General features: G+C 45.2%; 2 protein-coding genes across 3 annotated transcripts in view; one reads left to right on the plus strand and one right to left on the minus strand.

The window, feature by feature from the left end:
- snrpa (small nuclear ribonucleoprotein polypeptide A) lies at positions 1–10,078 on the minus strand. The gene is made up of 7 exons (XM_072549340.1): positions 9,920–10,078; positions 7,792–7,896; positions 6,610–6,782; positions 5,803–5,970; positions 4,348–4,521; positions 3,636–3,724; positions 1–665 (listed from the first exon to the last, which is right to left on the minus strand). The coding sequence occupies exons 2-7, from the start codon at positions 7,862–7,864 to the stop codon at positions 506–508; spliced, it is 837 nt and encodes a 278-aa protein (XP_072405441.1). The 5' UTR covers positions 7,865–7,896; positions 9,920–10,078; the 3' UTR covers positions 1–505.
- The window catches only part of actmap (actin maturation protease), a 14,549-nt gene continuing 9,599 nt past the window's right edge, over positions 9,838–14,787 (plus strand). Inside the window, exons 1-4 of one of the 2 annotated variants that reach the window (XM_072549336.1) lie at positions 9,838–9,922; positions 12,060–12,444; positions 13,888–13,956; positions 14,325–14,449. In XM_072549336.1, coding sequence (XP_072405437.1) covers positions 12,188–12,444; positions 13,888–13,956; positions 14,325–14,449 — 451 coding nt within the window. In that variant the 5' untranslated portion in view covers positions 9,838–9,922; positions 12,060–12,187. Of the gene's footprint in view, positions 10,023–12,059; positions 12,445–13,887; positions 13,957–14,324; positions 14,450–14,787 lie in introns of both variants that reach the window. The other variant, XM_072549337.1, reaches the window with a different exon arrangement.

Raw genomic sequence — 14,787 nt, forward strand, 5'->3', positions numbered from 1 at the left:
TTATATAAAAAAATTTATTTGTGTTGTTTCAGTAAAGTTTGAAAGCTCCAGGTGCAATGTCACGGAGACTCTGGGTGAAGAGCTTTCTTACACCATGTGATTAAACCAAACTGTTGCTTGCCTCAGCCTGTCAGACACATTCACGCAAAAATGAAGCCAAACAGGGCCAGCCAAATGCCAAGTAATAACATAAGTGGAGATTTAGAATTCATTTTTCTCTAGTTAGGAGGAGGCTATAATTTGCTTTCAGACATTATTAAAAAAGGGCAAATTAATTATTTTAATTTGATGGACCCAGGAATAGGACAAGGGGGAGAATCCATCACCTGGGCATGAACAGTGATCCAATGGGCAGGGCAAAGCCAACGAGTCTGCTCACTTAACACTTACCTGAAGCATCAGAACTTTAAAAATCTAATACAGGCCAATTACCCACAATCTTAAAAAAAACAAAACAGCTTTTGAAAATAAAGCCAGAAATAACCAGTTCAATCATCCTGACCCCTCATTTCTTTGCAAAGGAGATTTTCATTGCATTCGACTGTGTGATCTTGAATCCCTGAAGCGCATCACGTGCTGCCCCAGCCTGGACCTCATTATCAAATTCCACAAAGGCAATGTCATGACGACCAGGTACCAGACGGACTTCCTTAAATCCAGGGAATCTGAGGAAATACAGAGAAAGTCTGATCAGCACATGGTTGGGGGGGTTTGAAGCAGAGTGTACCTGCGATTTTTGAGATTTGTAGCTCAGGTTGGAAGTTTGTTCACCAAGCTGGCAGGTTTGTTCTCAGACATTTCATCACCATGCTAGGTAACATCAGTGAGCTTCTGGTGAAGCACTGATGTTCTGCCCACCTTCTATTTGTGCGTCTTAGTATTTTAAAATGGGTGATATCATTTCCGGTTCCTTTTCTCAGGAGGTTGGTAAATAGGGTCCAAATCGATGTGCTTATTGATGGGAGTTCCAGTTTGAATGCCAGGCCTCGAGGAATTCCCATGCAAACCTCTGTTCAGCCTATCCTAGGCTGGGTGTCGTCCCAGTCGAAGCAGTATTCTCCCTCGTCTGAATGTAAGGATATTAATGATAGTGGGTCATGACGTTTGGTGGCTAGTTGGTGTTTGTGTATCCTGGTGGCTAGTTTTCTGACTGCCTGTCTGCTGTAGTGTTTGTTACAGTTCTTACAGGGTATTTTGTAAATGACATTCATTTTGCTGGTTGTTGGTATAGGGGTCTTAAGGCCCTAAAACAGACAGAACACCAGCAATTCACTGGAAGCTCACTGATGTTAGCTAGCATGGTGATGAAATGTCTGAAAACAAACCTGCCAGCTCAGCGAGCAAACTTACAACTTAAAGAGTGTACCTTCCCGACCAACTTGTGATAAGTGCTTGTCACAGGTATTAAATTCACTAAGGCTCCTTCAACAGCATCTTCCAAACCAGTGGCCTCTGCCATCTAGAAGGACAAAGGCAGCAATATGTAGAAACAGCACTCAAGTGCCCCCCAAACCACATACCACCCTGATCTGAAACTATATTGGCACTCCCACACTGGCACAATACTGGAACTCCCTCCCTAACATCATTGTGAAGTATCTCAATGACGTGCACTGCAGCAGTTCAAGGCAGTGGTTCATCACCTTCAAGGTAAATTAGAGATAGGTGGCACTCTTGTCAATGACAGCCACATCCCATGAACTTAAAAAGGGTTATACACTGTACATGAGACGGAGTGGTTCTTAACCAATATATTAATGCCCCCACCCAAAAAGGTTTACGCTGTTTTTTGGAAGGTTGACCGTTAACCCTATTTCTCCAGGTTTGAGCAACATGCAACTGTTCCCAGAAACCAGAGAGCTTACAGTGAAACTCATCACCCTTCCCAACAAACCAATGGCTGTGGGATAAATCCACAGCTCACTCAGGAAATGAGAGCTTCACAGAATATACTCCCTAACCAGACCACACAGTATGGAGAACAAAAAGTTGAAATAATTCTATAAAATTATTTATTCACGCTTTTATTGCGGAACCCCAATTCTTCTGAGGTGGTGGCAGCTGCCTCCTTGAACTGCTGCAGAGGGATCACCATTGTTTTGGGGTAGGTGGTGGGGGTGGGAGGGTGTAAGAAGAATGCTTTAGCACAACGGCAGTGATATATTGCCAAACCAGGATGGTGAGAGGCTTGGAGGGGAACTTGCAGGTGATGGTATCCCAATAAACATTCCCAACATTTGGGAAAAGATCTTTGCCATTCACTTTACCCATGCCCCTCGTTATTTTATAAACCTCCAAGGTCCTCAACCTCCTACGCTCCAGTGAAAATATCCCAGCCTATCCAACCCATTTTTATCACTCAACCTACAATCTCAGCAACATCCTGGTAAATCTTTTCTAAACACACTCCAATTTAATATCATCCTTCCTGTTCAGGATGACTAGAACTGGACACACCAGGAAAGGCCTCACCAACATCCTTTAAACCCTCAACATGATGCCCCAACTCCTATACTCCAAAGGTCTGAGCAATGAAGTCAAACATACTAAACAATCTTAAATCACCCTATCTACAGGTGACTCAAATTTCAAAGAATTATGCACCCAACCCCCTACACCTCCCTTCTACATAACTACCTAGGGCCCTATCATTATTTGTAAAAGTCCTGCATTTGTTTGTTTCACTAAAATGTAACATCTCACATTTATCAAAATTAAGCTCCATCTGCCACATTTCAGCCAGTTGGTCCAACTGATCAAGATCACTTTGTAATCTTGGTTAGTATGTTTGTTGATGACACCAAAATTAGTGGTATAGTGGACAGTGAGAAAGGTCATCTGAGATTTTATCTAAATACTTGATTGGCACCATGTTGACAAGCATCCACTCCCACCACCACTATCAGTCAGTTAGAGCAGTGTCTAATATCTACACGATGCACTGCCGAAATTCACTGAAGATCCTTAAAACAGCACCTTCCAAACTCATCCAAAATTTTATCCAAAAATTTCTCATCCAAATCATTTTTTAAAAATGACAAGTAAAAGTGGACACAAATACCAATCATTGTGGAACACTGCTGGTCACAGGCCTCTAGTTTTAAAAAAAACCCGTCATCACTACCCTCTGTCTCCTGCCGTAAAACCAATTTTGTATCCAATTGGCTAGCTCACCCTGAATCCCATGTGATCTAACTTCACTAGTCTACCATTTTGAAATTTATCAAATGCTTTAGTCAAGTTCAGTCCTCAGCTGTATCAAGCTTCGAATGCCGTTTGAGCTAAAATCATCTGGGCAAGTGAGGAGTATTCCTTCACACTTCTAACTTGTACATGGTTGACAGGTTTTGGGAATCAGGAAGTAGGATTCCTAGCCTTTGAACTGCACTTGCAGCAGTACGTTTAAATGTTGTGTCCAGTTGAGTTTCTGGTCAATGGTAACCGTTAGGATGTGGATAACCAGGGATTCGGTGATGGAATACCAATGAATGTCAAGGGATGTTGATTAGATTGTCTTTCATGGGAAGATGGTTATTGCTTGACATGATTGTTAATTACTCCAGCCCCGAGCAGCATCTTTACTCAGTATCAACTCCCCATTCCAAGAGTCAAGATTCCCACTCCTCCATACTTACTGGTTGAAAAGCATGGATAGCATCAGCTCATTGGTCTCCTCAGGCAGGTTGGTTAAGAAAAGGATGTGATTGGGTGGATTCTCAGGCACCTGGAAACCAGAGAGATGGCAGTTAAAGAGTGTGGCATAAAAGCCATTGCAATAATCACACAGCCACATCAGAAACACCTACCAACCTCTTGTGTCACTCAATTACCAGCAGCACATATACATATCACTTGGTCCCAGAGAAAGGCACCATAGGCAATTCTCTCTATACCCAATACACAGTGATTCATACACTACATATTAAAAGCATCAAGGGATATGGGGAGAATGCAGGAAGTTGACATTGAGATGGATTAGCCATGATCTAACTGAATGGTGGAACAGGCTTGAGGGACAGATGGCCTAGTTCCTCTCCCTAGGTTCCTAATTGTTGTGCTCTGAAAGCTACACCCTGATTCAGTTCAGCAGCTGCTAGCCACTGAATTGCTGAGATATACTGGTAGCAACAATAAACCACAGCCCAATCATTTCACCTAACTCACCAATTACAAATCCGATAGAGGACAGAGTTTCTTGGGCAACAAGGGTACCCGTGAACCAATCACTTTTCTTGAGTATTCAGGAGAAGCTAGCAAGGTTTCATCCAGTTGATTACAATTACTAGAGGGAGGAGTACAACAACAGTTCTAACATCATTTCGCCTACCCTATCAACCAAATACTTACTGTCTGAGCTGGTGGTGGCATTTGTCCAGCCATCATCTGGCCAGGAGGGATGGAACCTGGTGGCATCTGTCCAGGGGCCATGCCAGGTGGTGGCATCATCCCTGGTGGAGGCATGTAGTGAGGCTGTCCTGGCATTGGCATCATCCGCGGGGCTTGGCTCATCATGGGCATGCCCTAGGACAAACAAACACCAAATAAACATACAATGAATTCATTGACTGGTTCCATAAAGCAACACAATGGTCAAGAACCAACTGCAATTGTTTTAGGCTGTGTCTGTTGACACTCAGCGTGTTGCAGAGAATTCTCACAAAAGTCAAAATAGAGTGAATTAAATCTTAGCAAACATCACCTTGCTGTCTTAAGTGAGACACAAAAGTAAACTATATTGCCTAGATCCAGTCTGTTCACAAGGAGAAACAGCTTTTCAGAATCAAACCTACCAAATCCCCTCAGGGTCTATGTTTCAGTAAGATTGTTAAATCTTGAAAATGTGTTTAATGCAAATCTCAACAGCAAAGGAGTCAAAAGTAGAGTGAAAAATGGAGTGTAAAGTGGAGTTTTACAATATTTGGGGTCAAACAGTAGGGATTCCATGGGACTGAAGATAGTCACTGATTAAGCTAAGATGCATTCTTTTTAAACACTGAAACTATCTCTCACTTCTCTCCTTCATTCTCCCAACCACAAATTTCTGTCGCCAGCTACTGACCCAGGGGATGGGAGGAACCACAACAGTAAAAAGGAAAGCAGGGCCAAATGAAAATCTGCCAAACTAATGTTTGGATTAACTTTGGCTTCTCTTGTACAGATGGGAAAAACCAATCCCAAAAAAAAAAGTTAACAGTAAGACAGATTTATTTAATTGGAAGGATTAAACAGAATGTTGTCATAGAAAGACAAGTGAAGCCCAAAAATCTAGTAGGGAATGTCCCACATAACCAATTTTCAACATATCAGTTGGCTCAAGTAAAATTCATTTGGAAAGTGTGAGAGAACAGGAAGTAGACAGGACATCAAATACCAGTTGACCTGGATGCCCTCAGTTAGTTGGTTGAGCGCAACAGTAAATGAAAACACCTCAAATTAAACTAGTAGGACTGCAGATTGAGAAAGATCACAGAACTCACCAAATATGTTCTATCCCCCTTCCCTGATTAAGGAAAGATTACTTCATTTCCATTCAATTTGCACACAGATATAATTCTCTACAAAAGCAGTCAAAAAGTGTGGTGCTGGAAAAGCACAGCCAGTCAGGCAGCATCCAAGGAGCAGGAGAGTCAACGTTTCGAGCATAAGCTCAAAATGCCGACTCTCCTGCTTCTTGGACACTTCCTGACTGGCTGTGCTTTTCCAGCACCGCGCTTCTTGACTCATCTCCAGCATCTGCAGTCCTCTCCTTCTACAAAAGCAGTCCAGAGACAAATCATAAATACTGAGACAAATCATACATACTGAGACAGGAGGGGGAACTGCGTTAGCTGTCGGGGGTGCTGAAGCTTTCTTGTTACCAGAAGGCTCGGGTGCCTTTACTTTCCTCTTCTCCTTCTTCCGGTCACGTTCCACATAGGTGCCCTTCATCTTGGCAATAATATCGGAATCAGTCTTTGCATATTGAATCCGCTGTGGACAAGGGGAAACTATATTACACCACTGAAACTTCATGTGTTATTTCCACAAGGGTTACTCCATGAGAGAGCGTAGAAAACATAAAAACTAATATACAGCACATTCGATTTGACAGGCCTCTACAGTTGCAGAGAGAGAGACTTTTCAGCTGCTTTTCAGCCAAAAAGAATTCCTTCACACAACAGACTAGAGTTTTCCAGCTGTACAGAATTTGAATACTGCGGAACAGAGAAACCCATCAACACAAGTACCAGGCAGCCAAATTTCATGCCTAACACAACAACTTTTACTATAGGGACAAGACAACTAATCACCCTTTTCACCTGCAACATATCTCGCTGTGATGGTTTGAGATTTGGTACTCCTGAATTTGCCCTCATGAATAGATACACAAATGAGCAAAATGGGAACTGCCCTGCCTGGAGTGTAATTATTTTTCCTGACTAGTAGACTCTCATGAAACAACATATAGCCTGAACTGTAGGACTAAATAGCCCATTTCTGGACTACAAGTTCATCATGCTCAAATCAGTCATAGCCTAACTGCAGTGGAACACAGATCAGTCAAGAAGCACAAATGCTAATGTCATGTTATAGTACAGACTGTAGGACAAAGAACTCTATAGTGCTCACCATTGGTTTGTCATAGAAGGGAAAACCCTGCATGGATCTCAGCGCATTTGTAGCACTGCTGACTTCTTTGAAGATCACAAAGGCCTGGCCTCGCATTTTCAAATTCCTGGAGACAAGGATATCCAGAATCTGACCAAACTGTGAAAATATGGCATATAGCGATTTCTTCAACTCTAGAAAAAGAAATAAGACAATCAACTTCAGTTTTAACCTAGCCATAAGTATAATTGCAGCCAGACCTGAACATGAACTTGAAACCACAATTCAAGTTCATGAATGTTTAGTAAATGTGCTTGAAGGAAAGTAGTGGCACACTCGCGATGTCATATTGTGCACAGCCCAGTCAACTTATAACAAGAACACCACAGAGTTCAAATAAGATTTACTTATAATTACAAAACATAGGAGGTTATACTTCAGTTATACAAGGCATTGGGGAGACCATGTCTGGAGACAGAATATTATGAGTCAGCAAAGTGGAGTTATCAGATCACCTATGATCTTACTGAAATGTAGAACAGATTGGAAGAGCTGAGTGGCCTATCCGCTGTAATTGATATGTTTGCTTTAGGAAAGATTGATCAGACTGGAGCTCTTTTCTCTACGAAACTGAAGGGAAAGTTTGGGAGATGGCATTTTTAACATTTATAATCTTTATCATTTGAAAGAAATTCAACAAAATGGACAACAGTCAGATTTAAAAGAGATCTGAGGGGTAACTTTTTCCACAGAGGGTAGTTTGTACATGGATTGAACTGCCAGAGGACTGGTACATGAATAAGAAAGGTTGCAAGGAATATGGGCAAATGGGACTAGTTTAGTTTGGAAAACTTGGTCAGCATGGAAGAGTTGGGCCAAAGGGTCGATATCTGTGCCACAGACGGGCAGGACTCTATAACAAGACATTGTATACAATCATTGAGCACTCCAAAACAAGTGATCACGTATGCTACTTATTAATAATTAAAAAGACGGGTTGGGGAAAAATTTAAGTTGTGAATTGTCAGAATTTGCCACCACAGGAATAGTTGATGGAAATCTGCTTCAAGAATCTAAACAAACGTGAGGGATAAGGAATAGATGTTAAAATTCATTTATGGTAAATACACATTGTTGACTGGACCAGCATTTATTGCCTCACACCAACACATTGCTGACCCAGAACCACTCCTGAATACTTGCCATCTTTCTTGATCTTCTCATTCAGATTGTTGATGTAGATAGTGTGGTTTGGACGGGCCTCTTGAACAGACATGGCTCAACCCTCGGACTAACTAGAATTCAAAACTGAGGACAGAAACAAACACGAATGAAAGTCAAGTTTCATAGCTGTCACTAATGTAATTAGGGAAAATGTCATAGTGCTCAACACAAATCAGAGATCATGAACTCAAAATCAACTATGGCAAGCTGTGACATTCAATAAATCTGAAACGTTTTATGATCCTGTTTCAAGGATGATCAGTTAAATTTAACCTGTTAACTGTCGCTCTTTAGGAAAGGGACTCTACCACTAACAGACTCGTATACCAACTAAGTCGCTCTGACTGAATACCCTTAAGTGGCTCAGCACCACATTCCCTAATTTTCTTAATGGCTGCATGCACCTCCAAAACTTGTGCACTTCTAAAATTGTAAGTCAATGTCACCATCAACATACCGACACCAATCACTGGGCACAGAACATTAGTGTACTCACACACGTGGGGCTTAGAGGAAATACTGCTCAGCATGTCATGTGGTTACTATATAGAATCAGAGCCGACAAAATATTACTCAATGCATCGCTAACACTGCTCCCAGCTTCAAAGAACTGCAGCACAAGGTACACCTATAAATGGTAGAAATGTAAGCACTGTGGCTATGTTGCAAAACTCCCCTAAAGCTAGGGCATCTCGAGCACACCTCCTACATCCCCGAGCTAAGAGAGCTTATTCCCCTTCCTTTTCCTCCTTCCCTAGAAAAGGTAACTCCGCAATCTCTTCACCCACATTCTGCCTCCAATAAACAGAGGAGCAACCCCTCCACCCTCTCTCCAAGAAAAATGGCAGTCCTTTCCTCACCCTCTCTCTCTTCCTGAAGAAGGGCTCATGCCCGAAACATCAATTCTCCTGCTCCTTGGATGCTGCCTGACCTGCTGCGCTTTTCCAGCAACACATTTTCAGCTCTCTCTGATCATCCAACTCAACAGCCAGTCCCTGCTTTTCTCCCATATCTTTTGAACCCTTTAGCCCCAAATGCTATACCCAACCCATTGTTTTTACACCATACAATGTTTTGGCCTCAATTGTTTTCTTTAACAGACAATTCCACAGGATCACCAAGCTCTGGGTGAAGAAATTTCTCATCTGTCTCAAATGGTATAACCTGTATCCTTAGATACCCACACACCCACTTGAGTTAACCTCTTTGCCCATTTATCCCTCCTTTTTTGTTTTTAACATCCTGCTCTCTTTACTCAACTTCCTCCCCCCTCTCTCCATGTACCTCTCCATGTGCCTACCACCCCCCTCCTCTCCATGTGCCTACCACCCCCCTCCTCTCCATGTGCCTACCACCCCCCTCCTCTCCATGTGCCTACCACCCCCCTCCTCTCCATGTGCCTACCACCCCCCTCCTCTCCATGTGCCTACCACCCCCCTCCTCTCCATGTGCCTACCACCCCTCCTCTCCATGTGCCTATACCCCCCTCCTCTCCATGTGCCTACCACCCCTCCTCTCCATGTGCCTATACCCCCCTCCTCTCCATGTGCCTCTCCCCCCCTCCTCTCCATGTGCCTCTCCCCCCCTCCTCTCCATGTGCCTCTCCCCCCCCTCCTCTCCATGTGCCTATCCCCCCCTCCTCTCCATGTGCCTATCCCCCCCTCCTCTCCATGTGCCTATCCCCCCCTCCTCTCCATGTGCCTATCCCCCCCTCCTCTCCATGTGCCTGCGCCCCTCCCCCACTCCATGTGCCTGTGCCCCTCCCCCACTCCATGTGCCTGTGCCCCTCCCCCACTCCATGTGCCTGTGCCCCTCCCCCACTCCATGTGCCTGTGCCCCTCCCCCACGCCATGTGCCCCCCTCCCCCACTCCATGTGCCCCCCTCCCCCACGCCATGTGCCCCCCTCCCCCTCGCCATGTGCCCCTCCATTTGCCCCCTTCGCCATGTGCCCCCCTTCCCCTCTCCATTTGCCTCTCCATGTGCCCCTCCTCTCTCCCCCTTTGCCCCTCCTCTATTTGCCTTCTCTTCCACCGACCGTGAACCGGAAGCTACCGCCCGTCGGCGGATCTTTCAGCGCCCTAACTCCCCAGGCTGCTCCGTACGAACCTGGTGAGATCGTGGCTTTCAAGAGCGGGCCGGGCCGTGCGGCGCGGCGCGATGTGATGTGATACGGTCCGGTGCGAGCCCACCCCCCGGCCGGGAATGCTGGGTCAGTCAGCGGGCTGCCACTCGCCACAACGGCTAAACGATGGCGGCGGACGGTCGCGGGCTCTAACCGCGAGCAGGGCGCGCGCACCGCCGGATGTCACGCCCATTCGCCCCCGCGGCCAATTCCCATTGGCCAGCCGTGGCGCGAAGCGCTCGCCTATTGGTCCGAAGTTCCATCAATCAGGCGAAGGCGGGAGACTCCCAGGACCCGGATGGTGGAGGGGGAGGGGGAGATAGACAGGGAACCATTGAATCCCTAACCCCAAGGACCCATTCAACGGCACGGACACGCTCGGAGCGAACTGATTGGACCGGACAAGTGTCAATCAGACGTGGGCCGATCCATTGTGGCCAATCACGAGAGGGGGGAATTGAGGGATGGAATGTTCCAGATGGTCAGAGATTCCCCATCCTCCTCCCCCCGCCCTTAGAACATCCACCTCACCCTCTATAATTACTCCCCGAAAATACCCCACCCATTCCCCCAACCCACGCAATCACTCCCCAACTATTCTATCCCTCAACTACCTCCCCAAACCACCTCAACCCTCTCCCTATCTCCTGTCAATACTCTCACCTCAACCACCATCCCAAAAAAATCTCACTGTAACTACTCCACCCCTCCATTACCTCATCCCAACCCTTACCCAAACTACCCCTACCCACTCCAACCACCTCAACCCTCTCCCCAACTCCAATCCCCAAAAACCATTTCACCCAAACTACCCCATCCCTCAACTATCTTATCCCAACCCCTCCCCAAACTACTACAACCCACTCCAATTGCTAAAACCATGTCACCCCAACTACTCCATTGCTCAGTTAACTCATCCCAACCCCTGCCCAAACTACCACAACTCACTCCAACTACCCCCCCAGCCCAACTACCTCAACCCTCTCCCCAACTTCAATCGCCAAAAATCATCTTGCCACAACTACCCCATTATTATGTTGTCTTATCCCAACCTCTCGCCCCAATCATCTCACCCCCCCCAACTACTCCATCCCTCAATTACCTCATCCCAATCCTTTCAAAAAGTACCCCAATTCACTACCAACCAACCCCTCTCTGCACCTCCAATTGTCAAAATCCATCTCGCCCCAACTACCCCATTCTTCAAGTACCTCATCCCAACCTCTACCCATACAACCCCAAATCACTCCAACTCCCCCTACCCAGTCCAACAGTGCCACCCCTCTTCCAAACTCCAATCCCCCAAAATTTTTTGATCCCAACTACCCCATCTCTCAATTACCTCATCTCCAAACACCCTACCTCTTCCTAGCCACCCAACTCCAATTCCACCCCAAAAACCATCTTACCCAACTGTCCCATCCGTCAATTTCCTCCTCCTCAAACTGCACAAAACCAATCCCACACCAAAAACCTCACCTTACCCCCAACTACACCATCTCATCACAATACCCCAACCACTCCACTCTACCCAGTTATACAACCCCAAACATCCCTATCACCTTACCCCATCCCTAACACCTCCGCAAACTACCCCATTCCTCAATCATCTCATTTTCTCATCCCACCCTTGCCTAACTACTATTTCTCCACCCAACCATCCCATTCCCTCATTACTTCATTGCCAAACTACCCCATATCCCATACAGGTCCTACCTCAACTGACTCAGACCCCAAACACTCTGTACACACTCTTCCATGTCCTTGCCACAACTAGCACCATTCCCTGCTACCCAACTCTTTACAAATCTGTGCTGGCTCTCTCTGATGCTCAGTCATTTTGAATTTGTGGGCTCAAACAAACTATTGACAGCAGATAGTAACTGGTCTGTGATTTCCTGATGGAGCTTACATAGATTTTCTTAAATAGCTGACTGTTACGCACAGTTATTCTGTGTCCATCCTCCACGTTTTCCCTCAACACATCTTCTTTGCTCCCGACTGTGCTTTTCCCAAATCCTCCATTACTCACCCCACCTCTGTCCCTACCATAGCTCCCCCATTAAATATGCAAGACTAATATTTTCTGGAATGATAAGTGAATACTGATTTTTTTTTCCCAAGGCAAATATCATGAGTGTCTCTGACTCTTGATGTACTGATCACTGAGACAACTTGTGAAAACAGATGCTCCAATTTATCAAGTCAAAGCTGAAAATTAAATAGTGGACTGTCAGAAACGAGCTTCCGCCATGTCCAACCTTCTTCACCTTGAAATGGCAAAAGAAACAGAGCAAAATCTCATTAGTGACACATCTGATGGTGCAAAATATTTGTCAGTCTCTTCTCCTCCTCCTCCTCCTCCTCCTCCTCCCCTCCCTCCATCCTTGCTGCCCCCTCCTTCTGAACCATCCGGAAAGAAATTATATCAGATTCTTGCTCAAGACCGATTACCAGTAGCTGGAGAGCGGGAGGAGGTTAAGATGCTGTTCCAGAACAGACTCGACAGGTATGTAATCCTAGAAAAAACGAGCCAAGTTGGTCATGGTTATTTTAAGTAAAAGCAAAATACTGCAGATGCTGAAAATTCGAAACAAACACAGGAAGTGCTGTGAGAAAGCCAGCAGTTCTGGCAGCATATGAGTGACTCAGTGGTTAGCACAGTACTGCCTCACAGCACCAGGGACTCGGATTTGATTCTGGCCTCAGGTCTGTGTGGAGTTTGCATGTTCTGGCTATGTCTCCATGGGTTTCCGCCGGGTGGTTCCAGTCACCTCCCACAGTCCAGAGATGTGCATCTTAGGTGGTTTGGCCATGGTAAGTTGTCCATAGTGTCCAGATGTGTAGGTCAGGTGGATTAGCCATGGGAAATGCAGAGTTACTGGGATTGAGGAGGGTCTGGGTGGGATGCTCTTTGGAGGGTTGGTGTGGTCTCAATTGGCTGAACAGCCTACTTCCACACTGTAGAGCTTCCATGATCTGTAGACAGAAACAATTAACGTTTCAAGTCTAGTATGGCTTCTTGAGAACATCTCTGAGAAGTCAAGCACAGATGTGGTCAGAACTCGGGAAGAAGTTCTAGGAGATTGTTGGTACAGCTACATGTTGGAGGTTGGGTTTCAGGGAAGTCCAGGAGCTTATGTGACATTAATATTTCAATACAGTCAGAAACAAGGTTATGGAAATCCACAAGTAATACTTTGTACAATTGACCAGTTTTAGAGCTCGGGGAAAAAAAATTCAGGGCAGCACTAGCTTAATGAAACTAGCTATCTACATAGCCACCTGTGACAATGTTAGAATGCAGGGGAGTGTCACCCCTCGAACAGACGGTGAGCCACCAGAAAATGAGCAGCTATTGAGGCAGTGCATGATGGACCAGTTTTTGATGTACTTTGAAAGCCATTTCTTCAAATGTGAACAGTCGTAACAGCTTTTGAAATTTTAATGAGACTTAGTGACCAGCATCGTGGGGGGAGTGGTAGGTCGTTGCTGAGAAATCCACGGGATCTGTCTTAATCACATTTGATACTCACATCTATGTCTTCAAAACTATTTTATTTGTAATGAACTAGACATTACTTGTTAACTAAAGAAGCTGGCTGAATTGTTTCTAACACTAAGCTAAGTCCAATGTAAAGCCTATTGAATCGACACATCACCACCCTGGTTAAATTTAAAATTCATGACCAGTGGGGAAGCGGGACTAAAGAGATATTGTTCCATCCCTCCAAACTTGGTTGTAACACCGTCTATACGATGTGAGGTTAATAACTTGGCCAAGTTACTGCGCCATTACAGACAAAGCAATGCATCCTCTATGTGTTACTATCGGTTAACAGTGTAGCCTATATACTATTGCAGTTTAACAGCAGAGCCCAAGCCTGCTACCAAGTGATGGATTCTTCTCCAATGGCTGAGAATTTTTTTTCTGATTTTCTTATTTTTCCAGTTTCAGTAAAGATTTGAAATGGCTCCTTATTAATAAATACATACCCTCGCTGATCCAGGATGGTCCACAGTAAGTATCTAATTCTGGTTTCTCTACATCGGTGCATGCTGTCACAAATAGAAGATGTTGGCAATGTCAGACATCACCTCTGGTGGAACAGATTTAATGTTTCTGTTCAATGACCTTTCAAGAGAACACTGGCTGTTTTCCTGTTTTTCCCTCACCTATAAATGCTGCCTCCCGTAATCTGCCAAGTGTGGCCACTTTCCCCTGTGTCCTAGCCAATATTCAACCTTCAGCAAATTCCCAAAGCAGATTGACAGCCCACTCATCTCATGCCTGCATGTGAGATTGCTGTGCTGTGGACCTTTCTCCTGCCTGTAAACCGCGATCACTTTCTCAATCACCACTGCTCCTTGTATTTTCTTGTGCTTCAGGTGTGGACTGGTGGCTCTGTGGATGGCTGGACATTTGCTGAATCTGTGCGAAGTGCAGGGTCTGAATGAGATAGTGGACTCTGCGAAGGCCAGAGGTTACACTGTTCAAGGAGAGATGTTTTCAGGTATCTTGTAATGTACAATAGTGAGACATCTGCTGACTTTGTGCCTCCCGTTGGTCTGTGTTCTCTTCCCTTCTCTGCAGCCTGTTTCGGTCCTCTCACTTTTGGGGTCAGTCAGCCATGGCTCAATGGATAATACCCCTGCTTGAGTCAGAAGGATGTGAGTTCAAGTTCTGTTCCAGAGTTTTAAGCACAAAATTGGTGCAGAATGAAGGGAATGCTACACTGCCAGAGAGCCTTCAGGGCAACGACCTGACTACTGTCTCTGGCAGATGTAAAAAAAACTCCAAGGCATTAATAACATGAAGAGATCGCGAGTGTTACCTATAATCCTGGACATT

Source organism: Chiloscyllium punctatum, chromosome 29 (assembly GCF_047496795.1).
Source record: "Chiloscyllium punctatum isolate Juve2018m chromosome 29, sChiPun1.3, whole genome shotgun sequence".
Classification (NCBI taxonomy): domain Eukaryota; kingdom Metazoa; phylum Chordata; class Chondrichthyes; order Orectolobiformes; family Hemiscylliidae; genus Chiloscyllium; species Chiloscyllium punctatum.